The sequence below is a fragment of the Podarcis raffonei genome, chromosome 9, assembly GCF_027172205.1.
Source record: "Podarcis raffonei isolate rPodRaf1 chromosome 9, rPodRaf1.pri, whole genome shotgun sequence".
In the NCBI taxonomy this organism is placed as follows: domain Eukaryota; kingdom Metazoa; phylum Chordata; class Lepidosauria; order Squamata; family Lacertidae; genus Podarcis; species Podarcis raffonei.
This window is the reverse complement of record NC_070610.1, coordinates 42,094,438-42,107,304: the sequence shown is the minus strand read 5'-3', so window position 1 is coordinate 42,107,304 and position 12,867 is coordinate 42,094,438. Positions and strand designations below refer to the sequence as shown.

Genomic DNA, 12,867 nt, shown 5'->3' with positions numbered 1-12,867 from the left:
AGTCAGCAGGAAAGCAGCAGCAGTCACAGTGAATGTGTATCCTTGCTGACTGCCCTATCCCTGCCCCCTCAAAACATGCAGCGCAGCTGCTCCTTCCCTCATCCTCACGCCTGATCGGCACACACACACACACACACACACACCCACGCGCCCAGTCTCTGTGACTGCTCCTTCCCTCATCTGCATGCTTGATCTCCAGTTTCAGACATAGTGATATATCAGAATATTGTGATGTTTAGCTGCTGATATATCAACATGTTGAAAACCAGTTATTGCTCAGCCTTAGTCTGTTTTTCAGTGGTACCTTGGGTTACGTTACCGTCGGGTAACGTAACTTTTGGGTTGCGAACACGGCAAACCCGGAAGTGTATACTTCCGGGTTTTGCCACACGTGCGCCACGGTGCCTCAACTTGAAGACTTTTCAGGGTACATACGGACCCCAGAACGAATTAAGTTCATATCCGGAGAGTCCACTGTATACCTAAAATCCTTTGATTATTAGGGGGCTACCTCACATTTTGTTCAAAAATATTGTTTTGCAGAGGTAGCTACCATAGAATTAACAAAATTTTCAAAAGTAGGGGTTCCGTGGCTTGGCTTTTGAAAAATAAGGAGTCCTCAATAATTAGCTAGCTGAGAATCACTGAATTAGTTCATTTATTACATGTATTATTAAATATATTAAATCCCCACGGTAAGGCAATGAGTGCTGCTGTTTTATTTAAAGGACAGGCTTGAAAAAACTGTTGGTGGTACAGAGTAGGAGCTTTAAGGGTACTCCTTTGAATATCACTTCATCCAACCAATGAATTATAAAAAGAGAGAAAACTTTAGTGCGAGCATCCAGTATCCCAAAGGTCGGATGCAATCTCGTGAACCACATGCAGGAAATCTGAAGCAGCCCTGAGGGTGCAAAGTGAAACCTAGAGACTAAACTGTACAGTGGCAGGAGGATATCTGTATGGTCAGGAACTGGATCAGCATGGGGTAACATTTAAAGGGCCCCTGACTTTGACCTTTTCATTCCCTCTGAACAGCGCTTGCAGATGTTACAACTTTCTGCACCTGTCCCTTGTCCACAAAACCCGCCACAACACTCAGAAAATACAAAGCCCTCTGCAGAAAAACCAGCCACATACACTTGGGAGTCTTCCTGGACTGTACTGGTTGGAAGGAGGCTGGCCTGTATGAAGTGAAAGGTCAGTCACAGAGCACTGAAAATTAGTGCGGCTCTTTAGAGTTTGGGGGGGAATAGGTGTGGAGAGGTAATAGGGGCTGGTTTTACTCTACTAGTTCAAGAACAGCCCAATCTTTGATTGCACCTCTGTAGGAGTAAGCTTAATGAAGAAACAAGGCAGCACACATTTGAAACTTGTTAAAATTGTTAATAAGCCACATGCAACATGTAAAGGGTGAAGGATGGTGGTTAAAGTCACCCTTGTGCATTTTGTCAATTCGCCACTCCTAATCTGACATGACAAAGGAATAAAAGAACAATGTCATAGTTCAGTTAGTTTCTAGCATTTGACAGAGACTAATGGTCTCATGCCTTTGAGGGAGGAGCCTATAAGCCTTCATCATATATATTTATTTATTAAGTTAAAAAATGAAACCTATAAAACTGGAGAGCATGTGTGCTTTTCAAACTAGTTTTCACTGCACAGAGCAGTCAATGTTGCAGCTTTCTCTCATCTTTACTTCCTAAAAACAAAACAAAAACCATAAACAGGACTGACCTTATAAAATGTGGGATTTAGTCACAATTAAACAGAATCATATTATTCATCAGGACTATTAAACTAACTACCAATGTCTTTACAGTAACAACAACAACCACAAAAAAGTATTTTTGTTCCTGAAAGGTTACAGAGGACAAAACACTGCAAATAGACTACTAATTCAGTGTCTCTACTGGCTTAATGAAAGAGTCAGACCAGGCCTTGAACTTTTATCAAGATAAATCCCTGTCACCCACTAATCACCAGACTGGATCTTCACATGAGATAAAAGAGTAATTTTTGGCATGGGAATGAGCGCACACACCTTGTTGTTTGCAAAAACCCACAACCTGGCACTCTTTCAGCAAGGTTTCACTCACATAGCTGTTACTGTATACTCTCCAGCTATGCCTGGAAAGTTGATAATCCTTAAGATATGAGGAGAGTTTTGATTTCTGACACAACATTCCTGAGATAAATGCAGGATCAGAGAGATGCTTTGAAAGTCCCAGAGATGCTTTGCCGTAAAACTGCTACATGGGGGGAAAAAACTTTTAACAAGGTGTCTTTTCCAACTCACCCACCTCTCCACCCCCCACAGAAAAAAATGAAAAACATGAACTCACTGGGCTTTGTGTTCTGCACCAGACAATACATTAAATATAAACCAGACACACTAAGTTATACATAGCATCCTGAAGTCTGCTTGTCCAAAGTTTCCCACTGTAATGTTAGTATATTGGTGTGTCCCTGGAGATGAAAACCTCTTTTTGAATGTAGCTCCAGTTTCCTGAATACAAGGTCATAACCTATTCTATCCACCCTCACCCCAGAACTGCAACAGACCCTTAGATGTCATCTGAAAGAAAACATGTTTTCCCACCAAATTTACAGCATCAAGACTGGATGACTTTAAAACTGATAGTGCAGGTTTTTTTAGCTGTTCACATTTTTAAATACGTATTCTGTACCCACAAATGTCTTGATTACCTTCTCTAATCTATAAAATGTTTTGGATTCAGGATCTTAAGAAGATCCATGTTACACTTAACAAGTGCATAGTGTATTAAAATAAATCTTAAGAGTAAAAGGTTGTAACTTGTGACCATAGAATGGAAAAAATAAGAGCAAGACATCATTCATAAATGTATTTTTGAGTCTACAGTCATTGACTTCATTTGGACTTTGCTACATTAAACTGAGCACTTCCTGGCACAGCTAGATCAAGAGATGATTTGGCAAAGGTCTATGAATATAAAGAAGTGAGTATCATTGATACTGAGGACCGGACATTATGTAAGGGAGACACAGACAGCTGCAGGATAAGGCATGTGGTACAAAACTGATTACGCTGTATGGGATGGCTATACCATGATGCAATCTTGAACTAAATGGAGGATGGGGGCCATAGAGTCGGTCACGACTGGACCTAATGGTCAGGGGTCCCTTTAACTTAAGTGTAATGTTAAGTAAAATTGGATGCTAGAATGAAATCAATCCCCTGAAAATGTCTGACATATTGTTTTAGTTTAGAATTATCTGCATTGTTACGCCAAATAATTTTTTTCTACAGAATTGTGTAAAATTATTTGCAGAGACTCTGAAGCAAACAGTCCCAAACAATGTTTATGCTGCTATCACAACACCAGATTATTTTTTTAAAAAAAACACCTTACATCATTCACAGTTTTAAGTAAAATAGATTTAAAATGCAATGTTTCTTACCTGTCAAAGGATCGAAACTGTACAGGCTGTTCGGCAGCACTATCCCCAAGGATTCCAAGAAAAGCTGGTGGAAGAACTGCCGGGTCAACTGTGGCCCCATCTGCAGGAGCACTGACCAAACTTCTTAGGATATCTTTCACATTGACATTTTTTGCCGTTTGCACAGAGGATGCAGTTTTAGTGTCCATTTCAGTCTGCACTTCACTTCTGCCTTCTTGAGATTTATTGACTTCTGAAGAAAGCGTACACAGTACTTCACTGATTGCATCTGGGCCTGCAATGACGCTTTGTGTTTCTGCTTCTGTAGCAGCTTCAGAACTGTGGTCTAATCCGGAATGTGCTTCCTCCTCAATACCTGAATCTCTTCTTTGCACAGACGCAACACTTTCCAACTCCTCGGCAGGTAGAGGAGCCACGGCGGTAGTAGCTGCAGGTGGGTTTTCTGCATCTTGAAAGATACGCAGAAGGAAATTGTCATCAGAAGTTTACCTTAAGGAGCCCGGAAACTTTTATTATTTAAAAGTACAGTATTAATAAATATAAAATTCCAGCAATACGTTTCTCAACAAACGTCAGTTTATAATGAAAAGAGGTTTCAAAAAAGGAGATACCACAGAGAGAAACAGTAGTTTACACCAGGGTTAGGCAACCTAAGGCCCAGGGGCCGTATGCGGCCCAATCGCCTTCTCAATCCGGCCCACGGACGGACCAGGAATCAGCATGTTTTTACATGAGTAGAATGTGTGCTTTTATTTCAAATGCATCTCTGGGTTATTTGTGGGGCATAGGAATTCGTTCATTCCCCCCCAAAAAAAAATATAGTCCAGCCCCCCACAAGGTCTGAGGGACGGTGGACCGGCCCCCTGCTGAAAAAGTTTGCTGACCCTGGTTTACATTTTCATTCCAACCACATTTACTCAAAATCAAGGGGACGCCTGTTGTGCTAGTCACACCAATGAAGCAGGAGGTATCAGCATGTGTTGTGTGTCGGAGCCCTTAAGAGGAGCATTCACACACTCACTTGGGCACACGCAGGGATGGAAGGGTATAGGTGGGCAGACATGCCAAAATAACAGAATAAAACAGCAGAAAACATAATTCAGTAAAATATTTAAGTATGCTGATATGGCCTTTTAGCCATTTGCATTTGGAAGCACCTCCACACCAAACTGTCCTCCATTTTGGCCCAAAGCACCAAAATGTGAATATAAGTATTTTTATCAATTCAGCAGTCAATATATTGTTATCATTCCATCACTGATCCATTATGACTGAAATGACTGGGGGAAGGAAGCATTTTGTTAATATTCTGCCATACTTTCCCCATCAAAAATGGAAATGTGCTAAACCAAGTCATGTATAAAAGGAATTTTTAAAGATGAAGAATCCTATTGGAAGTTTACCACTAACACAGTATTATCATCACAAGGAACGCCAACAAAAATATTAAAAATTAATGTTCTGGGCAGCTAACAAAAGCATCTATGAAAAATAAATTCTGCCTAATAGTTAACTAGCCCTGAGGGATACTTGGGAACAAATTCTGTATTTAAAAGTAGTAATTAGAGGAGACTTCTTACATCAATTTTCAAAAACAATATATTAAATCTAGTAAGTGTTTTGATTCTGTACTTTTAAAAAACAAATACACACACATGCACACATTCCACGAGGTGTACATCTGTTAGATCTTTATGTTCTCATCAGAACCACTTTCACAGAGCACATGAACAAGTACACATTTCAGAATATTTACATATACATATAGTTTGAATAGAATCTACAGTAGTCTTAAAAGCCTGAATTGTCACTAACCTGTTGTTGCAGGCTTGAGTGACTGAACAGACTGAGGCCGCCTACGTTCATCCTGAGGTTCCAATATGTCTCTATATTTTGATACCATGAGGACGGAGATAAAATATACTACTGCCAAAGCCAAGAATTGTGCCTGTTTGCTATCCTCCTGTAAAAATAAATGAATACAGCCTATCAAATTCCATTCTATTCCAAATATTATGCTATCACCTGCTACAAACTTATTTCTTTAAGTGAAGCACTAGAAGCAGTTACAATGTCATTGTAGGTTATGTATAAATAATCATCATTTGACAGCAGTAAAACCTCTTAATTACTAGCAGTCAAAGCTTGATCAACATAGGCGTATTCAGGAAGAAGGATTCTGAGCTAGTAGCATAGACTGTTTACTTCAGCTCTCCCTTTTGCATACATGGAATTTCTCGCATTAAGAAACAAGTACACAAAAGAGAAAAATTCTACCCCAGTCTTCCCCAAATTGTGCTAGCTTTCTGCTTGCACTGAGTTTTAAAAACAACTCAATGGACCAACCAAAACTGTGATCATCTGTTGAGTGCTGAAGTTCTTCTGCCACATTCTGCAATAAATCCAGACCCTACTTCATAAAGGAGATTATCTCACTGTTTGGAGGTTCTAGCAGGGGAATGCAGCTGTCGTATACCCTTGACCGAAGAACGGTACACTCCTTCTATCTGGGATGGTCGTCCTCTTCCACCGAGCACGCAGCTTCGGGAGGGACGCACATGGAGCGGTGAGGGAGGAGGGGGACACCCACCCAGCCAGCCAGTTCAGCCGAATCAACCCTGGCGATCAATGGGGTGACAGATGTCACAGCCAGATCGCCCTCACATTCTTATCTCACTGAGTTTACCCAACATGGTACCTTCAAATGTTGTTAGACTACAATGCCTATCATCCCTGATCATTGGCCCTGCTGGCTGGATGCTGTAGTCCAGCAAGTTCTAGAGGTCATCAAGTTGAGGAACCCTGGTCTAAAATATTGTAAGAAATAAAGATAGAAAAAAGCAAACTAGATGTTTAAAATATTGTTAGTGCAGTTACTGAGAAACTCTATTTAACTAGAACTCTGCACATGTCTCAGAACAATATGTGTGATTTGGCTTTCCTCTGAGGAATAAGTGTCATTCACCTTATGGTGAAGCCAGAACTGATCCCAGTTCATGCCAGTTATGCAGGAATTGGTTATATTTAAAATCAAATCCCAGAACTCAATGCAGTATCTAACATAGACAACATATGATGCAGCTATCAATCAGTCCTCAGGAATGAATGGATTCCACCCAACAACATATCCTGTTGTGATCAAACCAAGTAATCTTTTTTTCTTTGCTATGATCATCTTATTAAAAATAAGATTTGATTGACAGAGACAACCTTGTGACATTGTTTTAACCCTTAACTGATGATCCAGGATGACCCATGAAACCTCATCATCTGAGCCTTTTATTATGATATTCAAGTCTAACTCAGCCCTTCATGAAATCCCTTAAAAAATTAAATTCATGATAATTTATTCCTATAACTAAGTGCCCATCATATCCCCAGGGTGTTCAGTCTTCCACCTGGGAGACTGTTAAACAGGTTCATCCTCCCTCAGCAAGACTGTTCCACCCTTTTTTCCAGGTCATATTTTTGGGATCTGACCAGAAGGCTGATCCACACTCCCGTTTTTCCAAATGCTCCAACGATATAAAATGGTGTAGCACTACAAGCAAGAACCAGCATTTACCCTGGAAGCAAATTTTGAGTCAAGTAATTTAACAATCTAGAATTGGGAATGGAGTATGGACAGATTACACATGCTATCCTCAAGAATAAGAACAATACACTGGAAAATTCACATTCCATGAACTAGGGAAAGGACACAGTATATATGAAGTTGAAACCACCTGCAGGGACAGCAGTTTATGGAAAACTTAAGCCTTTCATCCTGACCCCAAATTCTTGGTCTGCTATTCCCACAGAGTTTTATGATTCTCTTAGACACTCCATTAGATTTTAACACCACAGGAAACTGCATAAGGACATTGGCTCAGAAAATCAGGCTGTAAAAAAGAACACAGTAAGTAGGAGAAAATTGCTAACTCACTATATCTCTGAATACCACTGCTCGCAGTCGGTTAATATCCATATCCTGTAGGAGTCTGTCAATATCCCTTATTGGAGAAATCCCTCCAGTCACAATATCAACTGGGCTCTGTTTAGAATAAAAGAGTTTGTATATTATTTTGTTTTGATAAGCACAAAGGATGGCCCAAAGCTACCATTTCCACAACATTACAAAACCACCATTACCGAGGGTCCCTCCAGACTTCCTTTTTAGTTGTGCAATCATGATTATTTGTGCTAACGAGGACAGTACTTGGGCTGGTCACATACAATCATGATTTCAATAGTTTGTGATTGCAAATGTTTCAAGGTGGACATGTTGCTTTGTTTCTAATTTGTTTATGTCTCACAACTTCCTTCTGTTATCCTGTAACTTTTTATACCACAAATATATATTTTTGGGGGGGGGGGTTGTTTTGTACTATAGAGCAAGACTGTCTTCTCCAGATGGCAATAATGCAATAACACTGGGAAAGAATTGCAGGACACCTAATAAAGTGGAATGATGTGTGGATGTTCCAGTATAAATCCACCACTAATGCACCATTACGGCATCAATGACATGTTGCAGAAACGCCCACAAAAAAATCCCATCAGTCTGGAGGGGCCCCTAGGGACTGGCGTTACACACAAATCAAGTACAACGACAGATACTCAAGATTGTACCAAAGAAAGAAAACTGGGCAAGGAATCTAGAAACATTGAGGACAGATCTTTTGTTCTTTGCTCTCCCCCTTCACATCCCCCCTCCCAAGCAACTGCATTCGTAAGTTAAACAACTTGTATATACAACTTAAAATAAATGCTCATGTTATTCAAATGCCCTCTTTTTCTCTGTAATGACTACAGTGCCATAAGAAAGCTCCAGAGACTTATCCATCAGGTCACAGAGATAACAGTATCAACATCTGCCTACGTTTAATGTCAGAAGATACTTGCCTTTGCTCCAGACCTTCCTGCTGCTATCAGGCTTTGTACTGTTTTCTGACACTTAACATTTTCTCCGCTAGGCTTCATTAGTGCCTGTTGCTGCTGACATTCCAAGCAATTTCTGACTGCCACAGCACACACTGAAATGAAAGGATACATAGCAAGTCCAAAGTATAAACACTGCTGAATCTGCATGCCTACTGCTGCAGAAAGATAAGTTTCAATTTTTCCAATACTAATATATAAACAAACCCTTTTTTGAGGGGGGGGAAGAGACAAGTTACAGCTCATAATGAGTACAGTTCTGTTTGCTTCTATTCAAAAATCCAACAAAGTTTAAGAAATATTACATTAAAAAATTCTGACATTGTTTTGTTACTTGTGGGGTGATGAAAAGTTTCACAAGGCTGTAAATTCACCTACATTGGGTTGGATCCAGACTTCCCCATAGGCCAGGCATGGCCAAACTTGGCCTCCAGAGGTTTTGGGACTACAACTCCCATCATCCCTAGCTAACAGGACCAGTGGTCAGGGATGATGGGAATTGTAGTCCCAAAACATCTGGAGGGCCAGGTTTGGCCACGCCTGCCATAGACAGAGATCTGGTCACAGGATAACTCTTGCTAGAGGGCGGCAAAAAGCAATATCCCATTATCCCCCCCGCCCAGCAGCCTCCTGAAAAAACTGTAGAACATTGTGAGCAGCAAGCAGCATGGCAGACAGCAGAAGAAATGGGGGAAACCAGGAAAAACAATGTTCCTGCATTTTTCCTCCAACAGGAGCCTCTGGCGGCGCTCAGTCCCATTTACAAATTGAAGGAATCCTTCCATTCACAGAAGGGCAACTCTGGGTCCATCCAATATATATTACTATATAATGATACTGTAAGGGTAGCATGAGAGGTCTCTACTCTAAGCCAGTATCTCAAGAACTAGATTTAGGCATTTTTTACAATATCAGCTACACAATGAAAGTCAGGTTATTAGTTGCAAAATTAATCTAAGCCAGGTATATTAGTACAAAGGTTTAGGATCAAAGTTTATTCATCCTTATTTCTTTTGTTGTTGCTGTTAGATTGCTCCATTCTTAAAGATATCAGCCTCAAATACATGCAAACTCTTAGGATGACTTAACTTCCACCTAAATTGTCCTTAGTCACAGGAAATGATCTGAAGACAAATGAAAGTTCAACCAATCTTACTTATGCTGGGGATAGCTCAGTTGGTAGAGCATGACTTTAATCTCAGGGTTGTGAATTCGAATCCCATGTTGGGCAAGTTTCCTGCATTGCAGGGGGCTGGACTAGATGACACTAGTGGTCCCTTCTTTTTGCCCAACATGGACTTGAATCCATGATCCCGACCTTAAGAGTCTCATGCCTTCCGACTGAGCTATCCCTTCAGTCTAATTCTAGCCTTAAAAAAAATCTCATTATTCTTAGGAAGTTTTATATTATTTCATACTAAATCTGAGTCTACCTCAGGTAGCACTCAGAATGAGTTCTCATAAAAACCCTACTCAGCAAAATGTATTTTAATGCTTAGCAGTTATCTGCTTACCAAGCCGAAGACATTGTCGTAAAATTCCACCAGATGACATATTTTTCTCCGACTCAATTTCTGTAAATCCAAGGGAGCTTGCAAATATTAACACATCCACAAGGCTGATTAATCTTTGGAGGAATGCTACAGAAGCTTCTATGGATAGTCCTTGAGTTGGCTCAATGTTTTCCAATTCATGCTGCATAGTGGAACATTAAAGAACAGCTTTTACTTCTATGCATTAATTAGGCATCATCACTATTACTTGGGGTGTGTTGATATTGGAAGTGGCCTCTTGAAATTTCTTATGTCACTTGACCAGGAATCTAATAAGGTGGGGATATGAGGAGTGGATAAATCCAATTAACACAAGTTTGAAAACAACCACTTGTTTAGCCACTGACCTCCAGAGGATCAAGGCAGAATTATTTTAAAATGAAGAGTTCGTCCTTTACCTCAAGTGGAGGCCTGTCTTTCTGGGGGGTGGGGGGTGAGGGGTAGGGGCTGGGGGGGGGCTAGTAATCTGAATGTGGAGACAAAGGTAAGAAATAGGAAATTAAACACAATGGTTCAAATCATGACATTGGGAAGACATGGTTTGCAATTTTGGTTTGAAAGGAAAGCGCAAGGCAAGCACCATTACATCCAACAGACACGGGTTTTCTGTTTGGATGTAATGGTAAATTATAGCTTGCCATGAAAGGAGCCAGCGAGATTCACTCTGATCTGAACTGTAGTTTAGCATTACATGTGAGCTAAGCCAAATGCACCAAACTTTCTCTGAAAAGATAGGGTCGAAATAAAGAGAGGATCTTTCCCAGGGATGGAAGAACTATGCAAGCTACTAGCTTAGCCAGGGTTCCCAAACCACTGGGACCTCCTAAAGAGGTCCACCAGGGTAATTTTGAGGTGCCCCAAACCATCTCCCCCCAAAGGCATAGTCTCTGGCCAAAGCAAAAATGGTTGTTGTACCAACAAAAGTAGCACTTTCACAAAAGTACGGAAACACTGGGGGGTGGGGTGGGACAGGCAACCAATTACTGGCTGGTACTCCAGACCAAAATTCCTTCCTTGAACAGACATGAGCACCCAACAGCTGTGCAGACAGTAAGCAGCACCAGAACACTAAGCAAAAGGGTGAAGGGAAGCAGTGAAGGCATAGCAGCAAATTGGCAGGGTGGTGGTGGTACTGACCACTAAATAGGTTAGAATTGGACCAGATGGAGATGATCTTACTAAGCCATCTTGTCCAGTACCATAGAGGAGTAGATTGCAGTCAACACCACACAGCCAGGTTGCCCTGTGCTGCCCCACAGACCAGCTCCCCTTCCTCATTCTTAGCTCAGCCTGAACATGGCAGTCAGTGTACTATAATTCAAAGCACATGGTGAAGCATCCTCCCACAAGTCACCACTTCTACATTAGAAAGTGAATTTCTTACGGTAGCAGATGTAGCAGCAGAAAGCAAAGGTAATATGCCACCACAAGCCATAATCATATTATCCATCACTTGAGAGATGAGATGAATTGTGTTATGTACAAAGATGACATTATCACTGCTATTGACGAAGTCCATCACAGTCTTGGCAGAGTGGCTGATCAAAATGAAAAACACAGTATAAAAATGCAGGATTCATGTATTTATTTGTCATTATTTTTTAGTCATATACCGGCAGAAATCTATCCTATAGCCAGGAACTACACACCAGGATCCTAAACTGTCAATGCACCTTCTTCTTGACCTGAAAATGCCCTTTCCTTATGCTTCTAATCCTCTCCAGAACACAGACTGGCAACTGTGTCTAAGTGTGTGGTGAATAATTATTTATTATTATGAAGTCTGATTATCTACTGCAGCAAAAGACACTGTATAAATCATCAAAGAAGTTTCCCTTGAGATATAAACTAGATCTGAACTCAAGTCTCTTAAGAGGAAACTAGTCTCTTACGAAGAACTCACAAACTTCCCTTTTTAAGCAAAAAACGATTGTGAAGATATAAAACATTTTATTTTTTTTAAATCCTGTTTCAACAACTTAAACACATTAGCATTAGCATGACATTGGCCTCTATCATCCCTTCTTCACAGCACCTATATTGTATATTCTAGTACAAAAACACTACACATTTTATATCTTACCAAACATTGGCTTATATTTAAATAATGGGACAACAGACAAGGTGAGATTAGACAATTATGCTCCCAGAGTCTATAGTGCACAATTTCCCCCTTCCCAAATATTATAGATGGCACCACTTAAACAGCACCCTTCATGCAGCATGGGACATATCCTGGACTGACTCTGATCTTCCTTGTGGTAACAGCTCAAACCAACATTCAATATTATTTTTAATAGAGCAAAGAAGAAAACAACAGCAGCTTACATGCTAGTATGTTTGATAAACTGTGGAGGGGGGGAGTAGCATTAATCCTCACCCCCACCTTCCAAAAACATGCTCACACCCACATCCTAAGTAAAAGGATTCCTTTCTCCTATAAAGACAGCTTGTGAAGTTGAAGTTCCTGCATTTACAAAGGTTGCATACAAGGCAAAATTCAACTAAGCAAACCACCTGCAGCACTGAGATGGGATAATCTACACTTCAGAAGACTGTAATATGCACGTTTATTTATATATAATAAATTAAAAGTCAGGTGATCAATCAACTAATATCTGCTCACAGCCCAAATGACTGGGACATGCACATAAATAAGAGTTTACTAATATTCTCTGCAGTTTTATTTTACAGTATAACCATTCAAAATGTTTTTTTTAAAAAAAAAAAGATAAAGGACCCCTGACAGTTAAGTCCAGTCGTGAACGACTCTGGGGTTGTGGCGCTCATCTCGCTTAACTGGCCGAGGGAGCCAACGTTTATCCACAGACAGTTCTTCCGGGTCATGTGGCCAGCATGACTAAGCCACTTCTGGCAAAACCAGAGCAGCGCACGGAAATGCCGTTTACCTTCCCGCCGGAGCGGTACCTATTTATCTACTTGCACCCAA

The 12,867-nt window shown here is 40.6% G+C and overlaps 1 protein-coding gene across 6 annotated transcripts in view; it reads right to left on the bottom strand.

The window, feature by feature from the left end:
- Positions 1–12,867, bottom strand: part of LRBA (LPS responsive beige-like anchor protein) — a 361,620-nt gene that overhangs the window by 277,215 nt on the left and 71,538 nt on the right. For all 6 annotated transcript variants that reach the window (XM_053403139.1, XM_053403142.1, XM_053403140.1 and 3 more), the window contains 6 exons: positions 11,302–11,455; positions 9,879–10,059; positions 8,329–8,459; positions 7,370–7,477; positions 5,260–5,407; positions 3,445–3,892 (listed from right to left, as the gene is read on the bottom strand). In XM_053403139.1, the coding sequence (XP_053259114.1) occupies positions 3,445–3,892; positions 5,260–5,407; positions 7,370–7,477; positions 8,329–8,459; positions 9,879–10,059; positions 11,302–11,455 (1,170 nt within the window). The remainder of the gene's footprint in view (positions 1–3,444; positions 3,893–5,259; positions 5,408–7,369; positions 7,478–8,328; positions 8,460–9,878; positions 10,060–11,301; positions 11,456–12,867) is intronic.